Here is a 23009-nt window from a genome sequence, read left to right on the forward strand (position 1 = left end):
GACCTCATCTAGGTTTTTCTGCTTAGGGGTGAACTGGGACTAACTAGCTAATATCGCTGGAGCTTAGAGCCATCTGATGGCATGTCCCAAAGTCTAATCACAAAATTGCACCCCCAGCCCCTGTTTCATCTCACTGAGCACACTTTGGGGGTTTTCTGGTTTCTGAGTCTATGGCTTAGAGGGGCTTTAGAGCAGCTACATTGACAGCAGTGGGAACAGTGCTCTTTCTGTATGCTCAGTCATGTCCAACTCTTTGTGGCCCCATGGACTGTAGCCCACCAGGCTCTTCTGTCCATGCGATTTTCCAGGCAAGAATACTGGAGTGGGTTGCCATTTCCTCCTCCAGGAGATCTTCCCAACCCAGGGATCGAACCCAAGTCTCCTGCCTCTCCTTCCTGAGCCACCAGGCTTGTGTCCTGTTCTGACTCCGTGCCCCTGGATGCAGATGAATCTGCAGCCAGGTTCTTTGCCGCTGAGGCACCTGGGAAGCCAGCCCAGTGGGAACAGTGTTGACGGATAGCCGAATTTCAGTCTGGCTTACCACCACCAGGGACAGCATCCAGTGCTTTGTACACCTTATCTTATTTGATCATCACAACTTCCCATGGAGGTTGAAGCTCTTATTTTACGTGTGGAGAAACTGAAGCACAGAAAGATCTTGTAATTCACCAGAGGTTACACAGTCAGTAAGTGATACATGACCCAATACATGAGCTTAACCACCGAGCTTTATGGTGAAAGTAAATTCACCGTTTTTAGGAAAAAATAGTGCGCTGTGTAGGGTAGGTCAAACCGCTCTGTATCTTATAATACTGAGAAGATTGCCATGTTATACAAGATACTAAAAACTGTGCACACAGCACTGATCTTAAATCATTAAGAAAAGGTTAGTGGGTAATACACTAATGCATTAGTGCAGTGCCTGAGAAGAGTCTCTCTCCATTTTAATTCAGATAAGGTTTTTTTTTTTTTTTTGGTACAACTTTACTGAGATATAATTCACATGCCACACAGTTCACCCATTTAAAGTATACAATTCATTGGCCTACAGTATATTTCAGAGTGGTGTGTCTGTCACCATGATCATTTTAGAACCTTTTCATTCCCCCCAAAAGAAACCCCACATCCTGAACTCATCGCCCTCCCAAGCCCCCCAGCCTCCCCAGTCCCAGGCAACCACCAGTCTGCTTTCTGTCTCCACAGAAGGTTCTGATGCTTAAAAGAGAAACAGTGTGGGAATCTTGGTGATCTAGAGTGAGTCATCCCCGGAGGAATAATTAGACACATGAAATCTGACTCTAATGTATTTTATAAATGGTTTTATTAGCTAGGAAGCTACGAGCCTGTCTTTGATATGCCCAGATTTAGGATTGACAAGAGACAGGTTTCTCTCTGAGTAATTTCCACTCCTCAGCATCGCCTGTCAAGTGGGCTCTTCTCAGCGAGCAGCTGTAAAGCGATGACGGTTTCCCGGGGCCACGTTTCCCCAGGGGCGTCAGAGCCTGCGGCGGTCCAGCCGTGGGATCTTTTTTCTGTCACCGGAGCCCCTGGCTCTCTCTCTCTCTCTACCTGGCTCTAGTTGTCGAGGTGAAGGGGCCCTCAGCTCGTTGCCCATCACTTTGAGATCCAGGGCAGGCCCTTGTCAGGCACTCGGAGGTTGCGTACCACCACACGCGCTCTTGGACTCTTTCAGATTGGCAGATCCACTGTGTCTCTCTCCTGCCTCACTCCTTCTTTTTGAAAGCATTTCCTGGGTGCCGTGCAGCGGGCACTGTGGTGGGCGCTCGGTCAGGTACTCCGCACACTCCTCATCCCGGTCAGTACAGAGCGTGGCCTTCCTGGGCCCAGGCGGGCGGGGTCATTTGCGCTGAGACAAGCCAGAGGGGCAGGGAGTTTGGTGACAGAACAGTTCTCTGTTCAGGATGAGACAGATGTCCTCCACCTTGAGACAAAGCCGTCCCCAGATGCACCATCCTAGAGACTGCGCTCGGAATCAGGGTGGAGGAAACCCAGGTTCAAAGCCTGATTCGGTCAGTAACTGGTTGGAGGACCTTAGGGGACTCATGCGACTTCTCCGAGCCATGGGCTGTCCATTGTGAGGGTTCAGTAACGCAGGGCCTCCCAGAGTATCCTCAGTCCCCGTGCTGGGAAGAGTGCATACTCTGTCGGTGTTAAAGGAGTCACTGAAGGAGTGAAGGAGCGTCCTGTGATTCTCAGAGCTGGAGCAGAGCCCTGGCCGGTTAGGTGACCTGGTGGAAGAAGGTCTCAAGGAGACCGAGGGGAGTCTCCTTTTCTTCTCTCAGTCAGTCCCTCCTGCCACTTCAGCCCCTTTCAGCTCACCTGTCCTTGACTCTGGCGTGCTCTGCTTCCCTGAGCCAAAGGGAGCCACCACCTTTGAGGCCTTGGGCCTCGGAGCCAGGCACCTGGGTGTGCGGGGCAGGGTGGGTTCCAGTACATCCTTGCTGTGTGTAAAAGGGACCTAATTGTACAGGGCTACCGAGGAGCACTTCTTAACCATATCCGACGCATAGCACATATACCCCGTAAATAGTAGCCATTTTTATTTTATTATTCCCTTTGTTATTTGTTTGGTCAGGGACCAGGGCTCGGGTGGTTGTTTTCATCACTGGCTTGAGAGTGCATATGTTCATTGCTTATTTTGTTTGTTCATTAGCGCGTTCATGCGGATGTATTTACTGAGCATCTTCCATGCGTCACACACTCTGCGACATGGTGGGGTTACAGTGACCGGAAGGGGTGCCTGTCCTCCTGGAGCCAGTGGGGAAGGCAGATATGGGACAGGTGGGCCAGCACCTGTGTGGTGGCAAAGCAGGAAGCTCTTACCTTCTGCTGGGTCAGGGAAGGGGCCACCGGGCCCTGGGGGCTGGCCATCCCCTAAAGACCCCATGCCTGGAGGTAGGGGGCGAGGGCTCGGGTATTGAACCGAGGGACTGGAATCTTGTGCAGGCTCTGGGCCAAAGGCACAGGAGAACCTGTTGTTGAGTCACTAAGTTGTGTCCGACTCTTTGCAACCCCATGGACTGCAGCATGCCAGGCTTCCCTGTCCGGAGCTTGCTCAAACGCATGTCCATCGCGTCGGTGATGCCATCCAACCATCTCATCCTCTGTGGCCCCCTTCTCCTGCCCTCAATCTTTCCCAGCATCAGGGTCTTTTCCTGTGTCTCTGCTCAGGTCGGACGGTCCCTGGCTTGGAGACGTGAGACTCTGCCAGGTTCCCTTGTTGCATCGGTCTTCTCCTGTGTTGTGCTGTGTGGGTTCTGAGCTCTGCTTCTCTCCAGAGGCAGGAGGAATGGAATGAGAACCTCATCTCTCCTTTAGCTGAAGACCGGAGGCCCCCCGCCACCCCAGCTGGCCCTGCTTTTGGGTCAATAGTGTCTGTGCCTGTGAGGGATGTGTGACAAGACGCCCTCAGGCCTAACTCCCCATCCAGTCAGGTTGGGGGGGCGGGGAGGAGACTGAGAACTGGCGTAGAAGGGAGCGTTAAAGCATTCATCTGGCAATGGCCCTGAAAGGGTCAAGTCAAAAGCGGAGCAAAACTCTGGGTCAGCTCTTATCCTCCAAGGCCCTGGAAGGCCCTGGCCACCCTCAGCCTTCTCTCTCCCCGACTCGCCCCGCACCAGCCCCGTGGCCTCCTTGTCCTCTTGCTGGACACCAGGCAGGCCCCGCCTCTTGCACACTGTTCTCTCTGCCTGGCACACTTACCCGGGTATCCCCCCCAAGTCTCTGCACCCATGTCCCTCTCCCAGAGGGGGTCTCTCTGTCCACTCTGAGAGAACCCCCCGCCCCTTGCCCTCCTTCCATTTTCTCCGAGGCACTGTTACCCCTGGTGGTTATTCTGTTTGCTCGTTAGTATGAGTCACTCCAACAGAGCGTGAGCTTCCTGAGGGCAGAGAGTCTGTTCTATTCCTTGCTGAATCCTGGGTGCCCAGTGAGCAATAAATATAAAGGAGGGGAGGGGTCATTCCTTTAAAGTTAGTGACTGTGTGTAAATGGCTGCTTTCCGAGCCCGCTCTGCCTTGTACATCTTATTGTTACACTCCTAGTGACCAAGCTTTTCAAAGATTCTTAAAGTTTTAAAAGATTCCTATACAGAATCAGTCCCTAAAGTCTCTCCTCTCTCATCACGTGTGTGGGCCATGGCACCTTCCATCGGGAGCAGAGGCTGATACGGGCAGTGGTCATCAGCGACAAAACACACACCCATCCCCCTCTGGGGCACTGTCAGAATCCCCAGGGGAGGCAAGAGGGATAGTTTGAAGCTGTGGTTCACCAGTGATTTTGGAATTCTGGTATGTGCGCCCCTGCCCCTCATCCCTGGTTAAGAATTACAGGTGTTTGAGTCAGCCTCCCTAAGTCGACCTTGACTGTCCCTCCAGATCCCCTGGTGTCTCCCTGCTTTTGTATCTGTGGCACCTAGTCCCAAGCCTGGTACACACTGAGTGATCGGTAATATTCGTTACATGAATAGATGAATGAATTCATATTATAGAGATAATATCTTGCTTCTTTTCATCTCCACCATGGCTTTGGGGCATGTTTTTTCTGCAGACTTTTAGAGGTGCTGTAGAGGGACCCTGAGCTGGAAGTCACATTAGAGCTCACCCTGTTTATCCACTGCCGCATAGCACTCCACTGCCAATATTCAGTGGTTTAAAACGACAGCAGTGACGTGTTACCTTTCATGCTTTTTCCTGTGGGTCGGGAATTTGGGGACCGCCCAGCTGGACAGTTCTGGCTTGAATCTCCCATGTAGTTTTGTGGGTAATGGCTGGTGTCGGAGCCTTGAGGAGCTGGCTTGGTGCCACCTGCTGTATCTCCCTCCATGGCCACCCCAGGACCTTTCCATGTGACTGGTTTGGGCTTCCCCAAAACGTGGCAGCCTCAGATTTCCTACATGCAGTTCAAAGCTCCCAAGACAAGTATCCCAAGAGAGAGCCAGATGGCAGCTGTGACACTTTTTCTAACCCCATCTTGGAAGTCACATCATCACTTCTCTTGTACTCTGTTAGTTAGAGCCAAGTCACGACAACCAGCTCATTTACAAGGATACAAATCACACTCCACCTCTTGACAAGAGAAATGTCAAAGAACTTGCGAATGTGTTTCAAAAACACCACAGGGATGCCCAGGTTACCTTTTCCTTCTACGCTTGAGATTCCCGAGGTTGCGGAGGGAAGATCCTTGCCCAGAGGCACCCAGCCTGGCATCAGCAGAGCTGGAGCTCAGTCCAGCCACTGGAGCTCTGGCCAGCCTGCTGGGAAGTGATCTCACTTCATCTTCCGGTCCTCCTTCCACATTCCAGCCGGGACTGCTGGCCTCTGGGAACCTTGCGTTTTAGCAGAGCCCTCACCAAGTATAGATAATGTGCAAACCACAGGAGACCCGGGGAGACTCAGTCTCCAAGTAGTAATATTGTTGGGCTATATTCTGCTTCTTTCCCAGGGCTCTGTAGAAGCACGGACTCCCGTGGCTTGAAGAGGTTGTATCACCATCCCAAATGCCCAACCCCAGCCCTCCATGAAGTGCTAACATTGCCTAGCCACAGGGGGAAACACAGTGGCAGAGTGGGGGAGGGTTTCTTAAATGTGTACCCCCAATACTTGTTTCACCAAAGTTAGATAACAAAATTAGAATTTGTTGTGGCAGCGTTCAGAGAATCAACCCAATGTCACTGGATAGAGTCGTAAGATTTTACATTTATAGTCAAACATTCTCAACAGAATTTTGCTTAAGCCTGAGTAAAGTGCATCTGGGTATATGCTTTCGCCAGCATTGCAAAACGCTTTCCTAGGACTTCATTGCTTTCTTGTCCTTCCTTCAGAAATGCCTTGTTATGAGGTGGGGGATAGAGGAGAAAAAAAGAGGAGAAAGGGGAGTGGACAGTTTTCAATGAATCCTTACTGCCTGCCAGGCCTGAGGCTAACTCATTTCTGTGCTTCCTGTCCCAATAGTACAGGCTCCCTCCTCCTCCACACTCGGTGGATGATATGACCTTGGGCAAGTACTTAGCCTCTCAGTACCTCAGCTTCCTCCTGTGTAGGACAGAAGTAGTAATGCTTTCTACCCCAGAGAGTTGCTGTAAGATTAAGTGAGCTGCCTGTAAGATGCTTAGCAGTGTGGCAGGCAGTCAGGACTCCGTAATTGCCGGCTCTGGTTATTCCCTGTGAGCTCCTTTCCAGGCAGTTGGCACACCCTCATTTTACAGAAGAGGATTCTGTGGCCATTGAGGCGCGCAGCTCTAGGGGCAGCAGCCAAGCGACCCCAGGCCCTCTCTGTGTCACCGCATCACGCAGGGTTCCAGGTGTTCAGCCCACATGCAGCTGAGTGAGCACGGGAACTCATGACCTGCAGGGCCCCGTGTCGGGGTCCCAGAGCAGGAGCGACTGGAAAAGCAGGGCCAGGAATCCATTTAAGAGGCTCTATAAAAAGAAAAATGACAGAGAACGTTCCAGGCAGAGCACGCAGTCTCATGAAGGCCCTGAAGTCCGGAGGAGCTAGTGTGAGGAATTAAAGACCCGAATGGGCCAAGAAGAAAGTGGAAATGAGACAAAAGCTCACAGAAGAAGCAGGGCCAGGTCAGTGCGGGATGTCAGGGGCTGGTGTAGAGAGCTTGGACTTGGCCAGATGTGAAATGCTAGAGCATCCAAGGCTGAATGAAGAGGGGGAGCCACAGGACCCAGAGTCTGGTGCAGTACCTTGCCCTGGCCCTCGTGGCGAGCACAGACCTTGGGACCGTGAGGTGGAGGGGAGAGGGGCCCATTCAGGCTCAATTCTGCAAGTAGAAGCGACAGGACCCGGTGACGGACCGGACTGGGAGTGAAGAAGGAGAATACTCCACTCCCCTGGGATGGCCCCAGGTTTCCAACTTGAGCAGCCTGGACATCTGGTTCTATCACTGACCTGGGGGTGGCTGCGGGGAGCAGGCTTGTGACCGGACATGTGAAGTTGGAAATGCTGGTGAGACCTTCAAGGGAAGGGCGGAGTAGGCGGTTAGACTGCCCATTCTAGGGCTCTGAAGAGAGGCCTGGGGAGCCATCCACACAGACTCTTAAGGCCAAGGGTGAGAGTGCCCAGGGGGCACATAGAGAAGAGGGCCCGGGCCTGGTGCTAGGGTAGGGGGCCTCTCCCATGAAGGTCCCTGACAGAGGAAGCGTCTGCACGATCGAGGTTAAGAAGTGGCCGGTCAGGCTGGAGGGAGGCCCAGACGATGTGGGGTCTGCAGGCCCCCAGTGGAGAGTGGTCTGAGGAGAAGGGCATCCGTGGAGACCTCGTATGACTCAGCAGCCACCCCCCTTCCCTCCCAAAGCAGGTCTCTCCACCGCCTGCCCCCTGGGCCGCGTGGTTTTGGCCCCTGGGTGCGGAGGCTGAGGCCCTGCCCAGCTGTCTCCAAAGGATGCCTCCCTGTGGGCCTCCTTGGGGGCATCAGGTGCTGCCCTAGTAGGAGCCGGGTTCCCCTCTGGAGACTCCGCCCTGGGTGTGTCCCTCGGGGACTAGGTAGAGCTTGGGGCCAGTCCCCAGCAGACCGCAGCACGTTCCCAGAACCACTCCCCTGCCCTTTCCCAGGTTCTGGGAATGCGCTCAGTCTGGGGCCCTGGCCTTTTTATTTGCCCGCCTCAGTGCCTCTCTGGGTCTGGCTTCTCATCACAGAGAAAAGCCACTTCCTCTGAATTTGAGGAATGCCAGCTCGGCAGGCCCTGGTATTTCCATCAGGTTTCCACAGCCCTTGCTTTCCCTCAGAGGAGCCTTAGAAAGCATGTTCCCCACCCCTGAGGAGGCCTGTCCCAGGGGACAAGTCCCACTGTCTGCTCCGTGTCCACTGCAGAAGGGTCTGCTTTCTTATTTGTACGGTCTCTGCAAATACTTAATTTTTTAAAAAGAAAAAAAAACAGGAAATGACCTTTCTGGGATATTTGGAAAACAATTTGGCGCTGTCATGGAATCTGCCTGAGCTATGAGGACTAATAGCTGCAGACTTGGAACGGACTGTGTAGCTCTTGGCAAAGGCTGGGGCCTCTTCAGTTTACAGAGCTGGGAAGAGAATAACAACCAAAGGGAGAAGGCCGATTCCGGTGGGGAAACCAGGCAGCGCCCAGGGCAAGCACCTGTGAGAACGCAGCCTCTGACCCTGGGCCGCCAAGGGTCTGGGAAGCTGAGCCCAAAGCCTCTTCCTTTTCAGGGTCAAACGCTTTACCCCAAGGAAGGCCCTCAAACCTCCTGAAGATGGGGAGGAGCAGAAGAGCATCAGGCTCAAGCACCGCTCAGGGCTCAAGCTGAGACAGAAGACGGTAGATGGCTTAATCCCAGACTGGCTTTTGACTCTGCCTAGATCACCCTCTGACTTTCCTGTGGGCCTCAGCGCAGGATCACATCCTTAAGGAGGCCTGCCCTGACCATGCAGTGTTGAACTGAACCACCCCCACGCAGAGAAACCTGTTCTCTTCCTCCACAACGCTTACCACAGTCCATGATGATAGATTCGTTTACTTGTCAGTGCCCCTCTCTCTTTTTTTAATTGAAGTATAGTTGAGTTACAGTGTTTCAGGTATACAGCAGAGCGATTCAGTCTCATATATTTATATTCAGTTTCGTATATATACACACACACATATATATTCTTTTTCAGATTCTTTCCCATTATAGGATATTATAGGATACTGAATATAGTTCCTTGTCTAATATAGTAGGTCCTTGTTGGTTATCTATTATATGTATAGTATAGTATGTACCTGTTAATTCCAAATCCCAAATTTATTCCTCCCTCCCCTTTTCCCTTGGGAAGCCATAAGTCTGTTTTCTATGTCTGTGAGTGTCTGTGAGTCTATTTCTTAAGGAGCCCCCATACTGTTCTCCAAGCTGTATCAATTTGCATTCACACCAACAGAGTAGGAGGGTTCCCTTTTCTCCACACCCTCTCCGTTATTGATTATTTGTAGCCTTTTTGATGATGGCCATTCTGACCAATGTGAGGGGACATCTCATTGTAGTTTTGATTTCCGGTGCCTTTTTCTGTTATCACATTGTAAATGTCTTTTTGGCTCCAATGCATGCCCCATACCTGGCACAGTGCCTGGCATATAAAAAGTACTCAGTAAACACTGAACGAATGAGTGAATGAAATTTCAGGACTGGAAGACATTTAGGGATCATATTTCAACCTGATTATTCTGATGGGGGGAAAGGAAGCTGGGAGAGAGGGATGGTCCCGGGGTGGGGGGGGGCGGGTGGTCACTCTGCTGTAAGGAGACTGAGCCATACCTCTGGCCCCTGTTATAATGCAAGGCTGCCGTCTTTGCTCTGCCCTGGAATCTAGACCGTCTTCTATTATTCACTCATTTATGAAATATTCATAAATATTCTCCTCTGTGCTAGGCCTGTCAGATGCAGCAGTCCACATGTCAGCCAGTGTGCCACTTTCGTGGAACTTAATTCACTCAGCACCGCAAAACACAAAAGCAGGAAGTGTGGGTTTTGGCCTTCTGAGCATCCATAAACATAGAGTGAAAACAAAGAAGCTGAAAGAAAGCGTCAGGAGGACAGTTTCACTGATATGTCACCCAGTGAGAAGGGACCGTGGTAATGACTTATTGTGAGCCTCTTCCCTTGCACGCATCGTATCAGACTCTTTTTGAGCACACTGTCCCATTGACTTCACAATAGCCCCCTAAGCAGAAGGTGTTACTGTTATCCCTTTGTGGCTGAGGAGGAAACTGGGATCCTGAAAAATGGAGGGGGGCAGTTGTCCAAGGTCTCTGAGCTTATAAACAGGGACGCGGGCTGCACGCCGGCACTGGATGCCTCCTGGCAACCACATGCCCCCGAGAGATGGGTCATATTGCTGGGACCTCCCACCCCCAGGGGTGCAGCAAGGCATGGGAGAAACACCTCTGGACTAGGAGGTCAGACGGCTAGATCAAGAACTTTGGGCAAGTCACTTTCCCTTTCTGAACCTCACTTTCCCCAGCTATTAATGAGAAGTCATCTCTGTGAGCTCAGGGAGTCTTTTCAGTTTGATGATTCCACAAAACGTTTTGAGATAAGTGGGAAAAATTAAGGTAGATTCCCTACCTCATACCTCATAGCAAATAAATTCGAGCTCAATCAAAGATTTACATATGAAAAATAAAGCCACAAAAGTACAAGAAATAAGCAAGAGAGAATTCTTCGCTAATCTCGGAGTGGGGAAGACATTTCTAAGTATGATCCAGAACCTGAAAACCATACAGTAAAATATCGATCAATTTGACTACATGAATAGAAAAAAAAAATATGTGCACGCACAGAAAATCAGAGAACAAAACCCAAAAAATACTTGTAATGCTTCTTAATGTAAAAGACTGATTGTCTCAATATGTAAAGAACTCCCACAAATCAGTGGGAATGCTACTGTCTAATGGAAAAATGGGCAAACAGATTTGAGTACAGTTCACGGAAAAGGAAATACACATGGAAAGATGCTGCGTTTTACCCCCAGAAGCAGTGCAGGCTGATACAGGCAGGGACTGTTCTCACCTGTCAGCTTGCTGACTTACTGGCTCAAGGGTATGAGAAAAGTTGAGGTTTCTTGGTGTTTCGTGTCAGGTCACTCCTCAAAGAGGTTCTGTCGATGCTGTCGTTAACAGAGTCTGAGAATGACCGTTTGCTGATGCAGCTTCCAACTCTGAGGATGGTTGCTCATATTTCCCCATTTGCTGTTGACTTTTAAGAGCAGAGAGTGAAGGGAAAATATATAAATATTGCAGAAGAATGAAAATAGTGTGTTCCCCAGGCCCATCCCTGCGGGGGTGGGGGCAGGGAGGCAGCCAGAGCACCTTGGGGGCCGTTGGTGTTTTCCAGGATCGGCCTTTGAGTTTGGCACACTTCCCTCTCCGAGCCAAGAAGCTCAGCCTCCCGCGCTGGGCAGCTTGTAAGATCAGCAGGGCAAGGGCAGGAGCCAAAGCCCCAGGGTGCCCGTTCGAGCAGGACGCTGGCCTTTCAGAAGGAGCCTGTAACTCCATCCATCCCACAGTGTCAGATGCTGGAGACCCTGGACTGGAACGTCAGTACAGCCGTCTATGGCTGACAGAGGCCTTTCCCACTGGTTCCCACAGGCAGGGAGAGAGGGCTGGAGAGGAGATAGGGCAGTGGACAGACTCAGATTTAATCTGACAAATGTTTACTGAGCACCTACTGTTTGCCAGGCCCTGGGCGAGAAGCTGAGGATGGAGCAGCCAGGGCGTATGATTTAGCTGCCGGGGTTAAGCCTTTCAGCCTGGCCTGGTGAAAACCCAGACAGAAATACCTGTTCTCATGGAGCCCACATCCTAGTTGGAGGAAAAGCCCTGAGGAGCCGGGGCTTGGGAGCTGGTGTGGCCTGCCCAGGGTCTCCCTCCCTATGGGAGGTACGGGTCCTGCCACCTGAAACAGACCTTTGCAGGTCATCAGTTCAGTTCAGTTCAGTTGCTCAGTCGTGTCCAACTCTTTGCGACCCCATGAACTGCAGCATTCCAGGCCTCCCTGTCCATCACCAACTCCCGAAGTTTACCCAAACTCATGTCCGTCAAGTCGATGATGCCATCCAGCCATCTCATCTTCTGCTGTCCCCTTCTCCTCCTGCCCCCAATCCTTCCCAGCATCAGGGTCTTTTCCAGTGAATCAACTCTTCCCATGAGGTGGCCAGAGTATTGGAGTTTCAGCTTCAACGTCGGTCCTTCCAATGAACACCCAGGACTGATCTCCTTTAGGATGGACTGGTTCTATCTCCTTGCAGTCCAAGGGACTCTCAAGAGTGTTCTCCAACACCACAGTTCAAAAGCATCAATTCTTCGGCACTCAGCTTTCTTCAAGTCCAGCTCTCACATCCATACATGACTACTGGAAAAACCGTAGCCTTGACTAGACGGACCTTTGTTTGCAAAGTAATGTCTCTGCTTTTTAATATGCTGTCTAGGTTGGTCGTAACTTTCCTTCCAAGGAGTAAGCGTCTTTTAATTTCATAACTGCAATCACTATCTGCAGTGATTTTGGAGCCCCCAAAAATAAAGTCAGCCACTGTTTCCCCATCTATTTCCCATGAAGTAATGGGACCGGATGCCATGATCTTAGTTTTCTGAACGTTGAGCTTTAAACCAACTTTTTCACTCTCCTTTTTCACTTTCATCAAGAGGCTTTTTAGTTCTTCACTTTCTGCCATAAGGGTGGTGTCATCTGCATATCTGAGGTTATTGATATTTCTGCCAGCAATCTTGATTCCAGCTTGTGCTTCTTCCAGCCCAGCATTTCTCATGATGTACTCTGCATATAAGTTAAATAAGTAGGGTGACAGTATACAGCCTTGACATACTCCTTTTCCTATTTGGAACCAGTCTGTTGTTCCATGTCCAGTTCTAACTGTTGCTTCCTGACCTGCATACAGGTTTCTCAAGAGGCAGGTCAGGTGGCCTGGTATTCCCATCTCTTTCAGAATTTTCCACAGTTTATTGTGATCCACACAGTCAAAGGCTTTGGCATAGTCAATAAAGCAGAAATAGACGTTTTTCTGGAACTCTGTTGCTTTTTCGATGATCCAGCGGATATTGGCAATTTGATCTCTGGTTCCTCTGCCTTCTCTAAAACCAGCTTGAACATCTGGAAGTTCACACTTCACGTATTGCTGAAGCCTGGCTTGGAGAATTTTGAGCATTACTTCACTAGCGTGTGAGATGAGTGCAATTGTGCGGTAGTTTCAGCATTCTTTGGCATTGCCTTTCTTTGGGATTGGAATGAAAACTGACCTTTTCCAGTCCTTTGGCCACTGCCAAGTTTTCCAATTTTGCTGGCATATTGAGTGCAGCACTTTCACAGCATCATCTTTCAGAATTTGAAATAGCTCAACTGGACTTTGTTCGTAGTGATGTTTTCTAAGGCCCACTTGACTTCACATTCCAGGATGTCTGGCTCTAGGTGAGTGATCACACCATTGTGATTATCTGGGTCGTGAAGATCTTTTTTGTACAGTTCCTCTATGTATTCTTGCCACCTCTTCTTAATATCTTCTGCTTCTGTTAGGTCCATACCATTTCTGTCCTTTATCGAGCCCATCTTTGCATGAAATGTTCCCTTGGTATCTCTTAATTTTCTTGAAGACATCTCTGGTCTTTCCTATTCTGTTGTTTTCTTCTATTTCTTTGCATTGATCACTGAGGAAGGCTTTCTTATTTCTCCTTGCTATTCTCTGGAACTCTGCATTCAGATGGGAATATCTTTCCTTTTCTCCTTTGCTTTTCACTTCTTTTCTTTTCACAGCTATTTGTAAGGCCTCCTCAGACAGCTGTTTTGCTTTTTTGCATTTCTTTTCCATGGGGATGGTCTTGATGGTCATGGTGATAGATAAACTCACCTCATAGACTTCAGAGGCTGTTGTGGAAATTTAGTAAGCGAGGTACAGGAAACATAATGACTTGATTACTGTTGCTTTTACTATTATGGTTAGACCTATCATTATAAATTTTATTGTGTGTTGTTACTGTTATTACCACATGCCACTCCCCAGTTCTGAAGCTTTGAGCAGTTTCCCCAGAGGGAGAGTGTAGGAGTGAACCTTCCGTGACCTATGGAAGAACCACCTCTGGCAGATTCAGAGAGTCTGGAGTTGGTTTGTTTTGGTTTTTTTTTTTGGCCAAGAAGCCGCCAGCAACGCAACTAGGGCAACTTCTGTCTGTCAAGGCAGCTTAGACAAATTGGCTTGGTGCGCCCCCTGCTGGAGCTGCGGGGATTGCCTTGGAATTCCGGCCCCGCCTTTGCTCTGATTTACAGACCTGATAATGGGGGCCCAGAGTGGGGCAGTCTTGCTCAAGGTCTGGCGACAGAACAGGTCACATGTCTTTTTCTTGACTCTTCCTACTACAGGACGCCTCCCTGTCTCCTCCTCATTCATTCTCCAGGTGTCTCGTCAGCCTGGGGTTGTGGGGAGATGGGGGTCCAGCCTTCCATACTGACCAGTTCCTCTTTTCTCTTTTTCTCTCTCTCTCACACACACACCAGTTACTGAGCCCCACCCTGGGCGCTTTCCCGGAGCTTCCTGCCAGTGTCGGTTACTTTCTGAAAGCATTGCACAACACCTTGGGCTTATACAAACTCCTACCATTATAGAAATTTAGTCTTAGGTGTGAAAGTTCCTCTTCGTCACAAAGTACCACATTCGGCAAGGTGTTTTTCTGGTATCTGCTGTCTTCTCCATAGGAACTGGGTTATCTTTCTTTTTTTTCTTTTTTTAAATTGAAGTATGATTTATATACAATGTTTTGTTAATTATTTCTATACAGCAAAGTGATTCAGTTATACATATACACATACACTCACACATATACATTGTTTTTTATATTCTTTTCCCTTATGGTTAATCACGGGATATTGAATATAGTTCTCTGTACTATACGGTGGGACCTGGTTTATCCACTGTATGTGTCAAAGCTTGTATCTGCCAACCCCAACCTTCCACTCCGTCCCTCCCCCAACCCTCTCCCCTTGGCAACCACCGCTCTGTTCTCTGTGTTTCTGCTTCTGTTTTGTGGGTGGGTGCATTTGTGTCATATTTTAGATTCTACATATAAGTGGTAGCATACATAGTATTTGCCTTTCTGACTCACTTCGCTTAGTATGATCATCTCTAGTTGCATCCATGTTGCTGCAAAGGGCATTATTTCCTTCTTTTCTATGGGTGAGTAGTATTCCATTGTGTGTATGCACCACACCTTTATCCATTCACCTGTCAATGGACATTCAGGTTGTTTCCAACGTCTTGACTGTTGTGAGTAGTGCTGCTATGGACTTAGGAGTTCGTGCGTCTTTTTGAATTAGAGTTTTGTCTGGACGTATGCCCAGGAGTGGGATTGCTGGATCATGTTAGTTTTCTGAGGAACCTCCATACTGTTTTCCACAGTGGCTGAACCAAGTTACATTCCCACCAACGGTGTAGGAGGGTTCCCTTTTCTCCACACCCTCTGTGAGGTGGTACCTCGTAGTTTTGATTTGCATTTCTCTAATAATTAGTGATTTTGAGCATCTTTTCATGTGTCTGTTGGCCCTCTGCATGTCTTCTTTGGGGAAATGTCTGTGTAGGTCTTCTGCCCGTTTTTTGATTGGGTTGTTTTCCTTTTGGTGTTGAGTTGTATGAATTGAAACTGAGTTTTCTTTAAGGTGTTGTTTTGCAATCTGCATTTTTCTTTTTTTTAAATTTTTTTTTGTGGTGGACCATTTTTAAAGTCTTCATTGAATGTGTTACAATAGTTTCTGTTGTATGTTTTGGCTTTTTGGCTGTGAGGCATGTGGGAATCTTAGCTCCCGGACCAGGGATCTAACCCACACCTCCTGCTTCAGAAGGCTGAGTCTTAACCCCTGGACCACCAGGAACGTCCCTGAATTTTTCAGCTAATAGTTTATCTCTGACACTTTGCCATCAGTACATGTCCACCCGGTGTAGGCTATTTTTTGAATATTCTATAATTCATGCAATGCCTAGCCTTTTCAGGGACATTTGGGAGCTTCCCTGTCACTGACCGTGTGCAGTAAACATCCTCACACTATGAAGAGCGTTGGCATTTGCCTTCATATGTCTAGAACTGGGATTTGATGGGCCCATCTCATCTAGAGTACTGTGAACTCCTGTGGTCAGGCCAGTGTCTTAGACCCACCCCTCCACCCCACCTCACCCCCCTGCTTCCTAACTCAGGGTCTGCCCAGTGGCCAGAATCCCTGTGGTGACTGTGTGATTTGACTGCCTACAGGAAATCATTGGTGCTTAAAGAGAGATACTTATATTCCCTTAGCAGATTAACCTTTTAAAAAATATAATAGCAGTATCCATTCTTGACAAGGGTGCAGATAAATGGACAGTCTTATAGGCTGCTGGTGGGAATATAAATAGGAACAGAACTGAACTTATAAGTTTTATTTACTCATCTTTTTCGGTTATTATAAATACCATTATGTCATTCAGGAAGGCAAATGTGTCAAAATATTGTGTCTTAAACATTATTTCACCCTTCCTGTTAGCTTAGCAATTCTACTTTTAGGAATGTACTCTAAAGAAATAGCTAGACATAGGCCAAAATATTTACATAAAGACCTAGTGCTGCCTATTATTGTTGTTGTTTAGTCGCTAAGTCGCTTCCGACTCTTTGCAACCGCATGGACTGGAGCCCACCAGGCTCCTCTGTCCATGGGATTCTCCAGGCAAGAATACTGGAGTGGTTTGCCATGCCCTTCTCCAAGGGATTTTCCCGACTTAGGGATCAAACCTGGGTCTCCGGTGTTACAGGCAGATGCTTTACTGTCTGAGCCACCAGGGAAGTGTTCATGTCGAGGGGACTCTTTAGATATATTATGATATACCCAAGCACATGTACAAAAATCATCTGCAGAGAACCTTCATGACATGCTTTAGGGAGTTTCAAACAGTAAACCTAAAAGACAGCATACTATAGTATGATCTCCAAATCTTTTTTCTTATGCATATGGTTCTTTATATATGTGGCTCTCCTCTCTCTCAGCTGTAAAATCAACCAGCAGGGCTATTGACTACCATCTCTATAACCATCTCTGTAACAACAGGGCTTCCCTGGTGGCTCAGACAGTAAAGAATCCACCTGCAATGTAGGAGACCCAGGTTCGATTCTGGGGTTGGGAAGATCCTCTAGAGAAGGGAATGATTATCCACTCCAGTATTCTTGCTGGAGAACCCCATGGACAGAGGAGCCTGGCGGGCTCCAGTCCATGGGGTCACAAAGAGTCAGACATGACTGAGCCACTACCTCTTTCACTTTGACTGTAGTAATAAAGCCTAATTACCTGTCTGTCTTCCCCACCCACCCACCATCTCACAAACTGTCCTCTGTCCACCTGCATTATTCATGTCAGAAACATCAGCTGCACACCAAGTCCTGGTGATTGAGCCTCCAGATCACATCTAGAATCTGTCTGACCATCACCACCTCCTTCCTTCACCCACCATCTTTCTCATACGCCAACTGGGCCCCTCTGGGGCCTGCTCACTCCAGGGGCCAGAGTCATCTTTGAAAATGCTGATCTGATCATCCTGAGGGACGAACTGCAGATGCAAACAGGCCCCTGCCCAGCTCAGCGGTGTCCTGGATGTCTCAGTCCCCCTCCCCCTGCCCCCAGGCCACGGCCCTTGCATTCTAACACCCACCATGCCTTCCCTTCACAGAGCCTTCACACATGCTCTGCCCTGCAATCCTAGAGTCCTCGTCTACCTATTCCTCCTAAAATCTCAGCTAAAATATCACTTCCTGACCCCCAGCCTTGGTCAGGCCCTGGTTGTTCCTCTGGCACCCTGCTTTCTCCCTGCAAACCCCGAGCACCGAGCACCGTGGCTGTTACTTACGTGTTAGTAATTAATTACCTTAAATGACCCAGTAGACTGTAAGCTCCCTGAGGGCAGGGACTGGGGCTGACTTGTTCATTGCTGCATCTGTGGCCCCTGGCCAGTGCCTGGTACACGGTGTTGATAAACATGTAGAGAGTTATCATGAACTTTAGAGAGGAAAAAAAAAGATGTCTGTTGGGGTCCTTTAATGGACCGGAACTTGGGGGTACAGAGTCGACCGATAAGAAAGTGAAAGAAGGAAGAAAAGAGGCTGATATTCCCTGGTTTACACAGTATGCCAATATAACTCGAGGACAAAGAGCTAGCACCGTCTGTGTAGGCTCAGGGCGCCCTCTCGAAGAGGTCTTGAAAGCCCCGGGCAAGTAAGTAGACACGGCAGACACCTGTGCTCTGTGGAAGCAGTCTGAAAGGGAGAGAGAGAGAGAGAGTGAAATGAGGAAAGACATGGGGACCAGTGTTCTGATGGAACAAAGGCATTTATTCAACATATTGTGGGCATATATATACTCTCTTATAAGATAGCCTTTTTAGCAGAGACAGGGATAAAAGAATCTTACAAGTTATTCAGGAAGCTTGAGGCTAGAATCATTTTCAAGGGAGGGGATTGTAAAAGTTACTTTCCATATCAGAAGGAAAGAGAGTTGTAAATGGCTGCTTTTCACTGTATGGGGAAGCTATTTTCCATACGAACGAGATGCATAAATTCCTATTATTCTGGGAACCGTGTGCAGTTCCTCCAGCGCCTGCATTCAGGTGCTATGAGGAACAAAGGCTTTATGCAAGACCGAAAACAGCATACGGGAAGCCTTCTGTTAAATGCTACCTTACAGATGTCCTTTAAAATGGTAGTGGTAACTCTGGGGGTATAAAATTATGCATGACTTAATTTGTTCTTTGTAGTTTCCTGTGCTTTCTGTTTTATCGTCCGTGAGCAAGGCAGCAGTTATCATTTTGTCGGAAGCCGCCAGTGCTGGGTTTTCTCTGCAGGGTATGCCTGGGCTCACCTCTGCCCTCCTGCCCTTGCCCCCACAGGCCTGAAGAGCGATGCAACAGGCATGATGGAGGTCGAGTCCTCCTACTCGGACTTCATCTCCTGTGACCGGACGGGCCGCCGGAACGCGGTCCCTGACATCCAGGGAGACTCCGAGGCTGTGAGCGTGCGGAAGCTGGCTGGTGACATGGGCGAGCTGGCTCTCGAGGGCGCAGGTCAGAACCCACGGGCACTCGGGTTCAAGCACCCCTGGTGGGAGACCCTCTTCTGGGCTCCAGGCTGGCCTCTTAAGTCCCAGGCTGCCCCCTCTTTCTCAGAGAAGAAACTGCCTTTAAATTGGGCCCCAGGCCCAGGGTCAGTGGCAGAGGGCAGCCAGTCCTCAGGCAGGAGGGTGCCAGCGTCTCAGGCCATGAGGACCCTCTGGCCAGGCATCCCAGTGCTTCCCTTGCCCCTCAGCCTCCCTACGCATCCACGGGCCCTGTCAGTTCCCCTCCGCAACCCCTCCCGGTCCCTCTGCTTCTCTCTGTCCTCACGGCCACCACCAGGCTCAGGCCGCTCCCAGCAGCACAGCAGCCTCTGCCCTGGCCTCCCTGGCCTACCCTCACCGCAGCCTTCCTCCCAGACAGCTGCCAGCCGCACTCATCCAAAGCCCCCGGCCTGCCGTGCTTCTGCCAGTTCATTCCCTGTTCCCCGTCATCTCCCCGTTTCCTCCTCTAGAACATCCTCCACCCAGTCCTGGCTGCCCAGGAGCCTCCCCGGGTCTGAACCTGCTCTTCTCCAGCCTCCAGGCCCGTCTTTCTCCCCTGCACCTCTGATCCAGCTGAGGAAGGGATTCTGTTTCTTGAAAGTCCCCTGTGAGCCTCAGTGCATTCTCCCTGTCTGGTCCCTCCTGGCCTTCCCCTTGCCGGACTGGCTGTTCCTCTTTGTTCTATAGCCCAGACTGCTCTGCTGAGAAGTCTCCTCTGACTTCATCACCCTCTCTGACAGGGGAGGCACCTCCTCTGGCCGCCTCCATGATCCACAGAGCCCAGAGATCCTCTGGGATCCGCGTCCTGGCCGCTTGGGGCCTGGCAGTGTTTGGTGCATATCAGAGGTGCCTGGTTGGTGGCTGCTCACTGACCAGCACATCCAGCTGCCACGCCGGGCCTGCGGCCAGGGGGCTGGCTGCCAGGCCTCTGCGTCTGCCTGCTGAACTGTTTTCTGTCTCCCTTGACCTCAGTATAGCGGCTCATCCACCCACCCAGGCCCTCTACTGCTTGCTCCCACCCACATCCGATTTGAAATCCCTGATGTTATCTGGGTGTCTTGGCATCTGTCTGCCCAGGTAACAGAACAGACAGTTAAGAAGGGGACCTGAGGAAGGAGTAGTGCTGGCTGCAAGTCAGTGAAGCCCTCCTGGCAGAGGGCAAGCTACAGTGAGTGGCCAAGGAATCTTCTAGTAGGCCCTGCAACGAGCAGCTTCCCCTGCAGGTCTACAAGGCGTGCTCAGTTCAGCAGACTCACTAGGGGAGGAAGTTACAGAGGATACAGGTGCTGATGGCCCCGGAGCATCTGTTTGCTTAAATCTCCTGGGAGACAGATGCCCAGCCCGGGTGAGGGAGGAGGAACCAAGGCCTTTGCCTGTCCTTGAAGGCCTGGCTTCCAGGCTTCCCCAGGTCATACATGTGTTAACGCTTCTCAAGCCCTTTGTGTGCAAACCTTTGTCTGCTCCCATATTTCCTTCTGTGGGGAGCACAAGTATTTCCTTACTTGGCCAAATAATGAGACATAAACATCCAAGCAGGACCTGAAGAAATATGAACGCACCGCCTGGCAGTATGTGACTGGGAAATTTTCCAAATCATACTCTGAAACTGGTCCTGAGGGAGTCCATCCTAGGGGGGCTTGAGGACATTCTCTCTGGGCCAGAAGAGAGCTGGGACCTGCAGAGGGGAAGCCTTACCCCTGGCCAAGCTGTCCCTGGGGGCCTGGTGACCACGGAGTGCCAGAGGTGTCATCATCCTCACTTCCTGGATCAGGAATTAGAGGCTCAGAGAGGTTAACTATGTTGCCCGAGGTCCCACAGCAAGGACATGGCCAAACAGCAGGTCCTGGGAATCTGACTAGAATATTCTGCTCACCAGGGCAGGAGGCTCAGGACCCAGCAGGGTGTCACACACTCGGAAACCTGCCCCAAGTGCTGGCTGCTTTGTCAGGTTTCTGGCAGGCCAGGAGGGCCCTATGGGACCAAGTCTTTGCTGCAGGCACTGCCCCAGGATGGGAGGGGGACGGAGGGGCCAGTGGCCAAGTTCTTCCCACATCCGCGCCCTACCACTCACCCCAGTCCTCAAGCCGGCTGCCAGGGCAGAAGGAGGTGGCGGCAGTGATGGGCCTTTACAAACCCAAGAGAGAGACGCTTTAGGGACAGGCTTCCCATCAGGGGAAAGCACGCTGATCGCTCCACTGCTTGGCTCTCAGGCAACTCAGTTCACCTCGCTGAGCCTCAGTTTCCTCCTCTGAACCTCAGTTTTCTCACTCAAGTCGTATCATGACCCTCATCACGCCTCCAGGCTGGTGTGTGACTGCATGGAAAGTACTTGTTAGCCTGCAGCCTAGGGATCCTGGTACATGGTCGTTTCTCCTTCATCCCGTAAAAGGCTCAGCCTAAGGATACAAAGACAGGGCCCAGAGAGGGAGGTAGGGGGGTGGTCTAGGGAGGACACAGCACAATGAAACAGCCTCGGGTTCCCCCCCCCCAGACCCTCTGCAGGCCACCCCTGGTGCTCCCCTGAGTTGGCATCGTCTTTTTATTTTAATGTTTATTTATTTGGCTGTGCTGGGTCTTAGTTGCAGCAGACGGGATCTTTGATGTTTTTTTTGGCATGTGAACTCTTAGTTGCTGCTGATAGGATCTAGTTCCCTAACCAGGAATTGAACCTAGGCCCCCTGCATGGGGAGTGTGGAGTCTTAACCACTTGACCACCAGGGAAGTCCTGAGCTGGCATCATCTGGTGCCCTTTTCCCTGTCTTGTAAGAATCACCGTTTGCTGAACACCCATCACGTGCTGGGACCCCACATACCCTCCCCACTGGAGAACCCACACAAATGTCCTGGCCCTCAACAGCTCTTCACCTAATGCTTGTAGCATCCATCCATTATCCTGGCCTTTCATTGATTTTAATTATTCCCCAGGGGCTTAGTCAGTAAAGAATCCGTCTGTAATGCAGGAGACTCAGGTTCAGTCTCTGGGTTAGGAAGATCTCCTGGAGAGGGAAATGGCAACCCACTCCAGTATTCTTGCCTGGGAAATCCCATGGACAGAGGAGCCTGGCAGGCTGCAGTCCCTGGAGTTGCAAGAGTCATACACGACTTAGTGACTAAACTACCACCACCACGTACTAGTAACAGCAGATGCATTTCCTTTGTAGAAATTAAAAGGATGCAGACCTGGGTAAAGTTCCCTTTGGCCACCACCACCCCTAGTCCAGCTCCTGTCCTGCTCCTCATGCTTATCCACACCGTTCCCGCTATGGCCAGGCCCCGCCAGACCTCCTTCTACACTTTACATTTGTGACTATGCCCCTCTCCCTCTCCTCTGCAGAAGGACAGGCGGAGGTGGGCACCTCAGACAAGGAAGCCAGCAGCCAGCCTGAGAGCAGCGATGGCACCACCTCATCTTGAATGTGACCTTGCCCAAGGAGGCTGGAAGGGAGACGCGCTATGGACCCGGAGCCCTGGCATTGACCCGGCAGCCTCTCCTCTGAGCGGTGTGTTCCAGGCAAGCAGGGCCAGACTGAGAGGCGGGCCCAGGGGCTCCCACAGCCCCCACCCTGGGAAGGCCCCCTGCCCGCACCCCCAGGCTCCACGGCTCCCACCACCTCCCCCCCTGCGCCTGGGTACACTTTCAAGACACTGTAACTGCAAGGATGTAATTTATTCAGGGGGCGCCAGGACTCAGGGGCTGGGTCCTGGCCCCAGGGGTGAGCGGTCCGGGCGGGGACCATGTCCCAGCTCAGCCCCCTCATCTCCAGCCTTTCCAGCCTTCTGAGTCAGGACACCTTCTTACCCCATTTTTTAAAAAGCACTTTTAAACTTTTTAGAAACTTTCAACCTTTTCTCAGCAGAGAAGGGAGGGAGCTGACAATTTACCTTTTTTTTTTGGAAGCCATTGTAAGCTAACGTCTTGGACCATCTATGCAGCTCTGAGGTTCCCTCCTGGAGCTTCACAGATCCATTTTTAGGGAAGGGATTTTTGTGCTCAAAACCATCTTGATTAACTCTCTGCCCTTTCTACCAAGATAAGTGACACCTAGGACCCAGGAAATAAATGCTGACGATTTGTGTGACTGGTTTACGATGACTATTTGTCCTTTAAACAGCAAAAAGCAAGAGCTGGGCCTTGTTTCCCCAGGGCCACGACTAGCTGAGACCCACTGCTGCCCCAGGCTCCCACATACCTGTGAAGTAGCTGAGAAGATGCCGGGGTTCCACAAAGCCACCACTTCTCGGCCGGGTATCTAATGAGTCCTCTTCCATCTCACCTGCTCCCACCCCACTTCACAGCTATGGGAACCCAAAAGGAAAGTTTCCCCCTCAGGACCTAGGGTAGAAGGGGGTTAAGAGTTCAGGGAGCATTTAAGAAACTGACTCTTCGA

The 23009-nt window shown here is 50.4% G+C and overlaps 1 protein-coding gene across 9 annotated transcripts in view; it reads left to right on the plus strand.

Annotated features, from left to right (window-relative positions):
- Nucleotides 1-23009, plus strand: part of PKIG (cAMP-dependent protein kinase inhibitor gamma) — a 79696-nt gene that overhangs the window by 52609 nt on the left and 4078 nt on the right. For 3 of the 9 annotated variants that reach the window (XR_014073155.1, XR_014073158.1, XR_014073159.1), the window contains 2 exons: nt 18416-18589; nt 21956-22132. Coding sequence is in view for 3 of the 9 variants with exons in the window: in XM_081557078.1 (XP_081413204.1) it covers nt 18439-18589; nt 21956-22035 (231 nt within the window). In the remaining 6 variants the exon portion in view is untranslated. Of the gene's footprint in view, nt 1-18415; nt 18590-21955; nt 22701-22733; nt 22868-23009 lie in introns of those variants that run through there. The other 6 variants (XM_081557078.1, XM_081557080.1, XM_081557079.1 and 3 more) reach the window with 3 other exon arrangements.

Source organism: Giraffa tippelskirchi, chromosome 13 (assembly GCF_054371585.1).
Source record: "Giraffa tippelskirchi isolate mGirTip1 chromosome 13, T2T-mGirTip1v1.2.pri, whole genome shotgun sequence".
Classification (NCBI taxonomy): domain Eukaryota; kingdom Metazoa; phylum Chordata; class Mammalia; order Artiodactyla; family Giraffidae; genus Giraffa; species Giraffa tippelskirchi.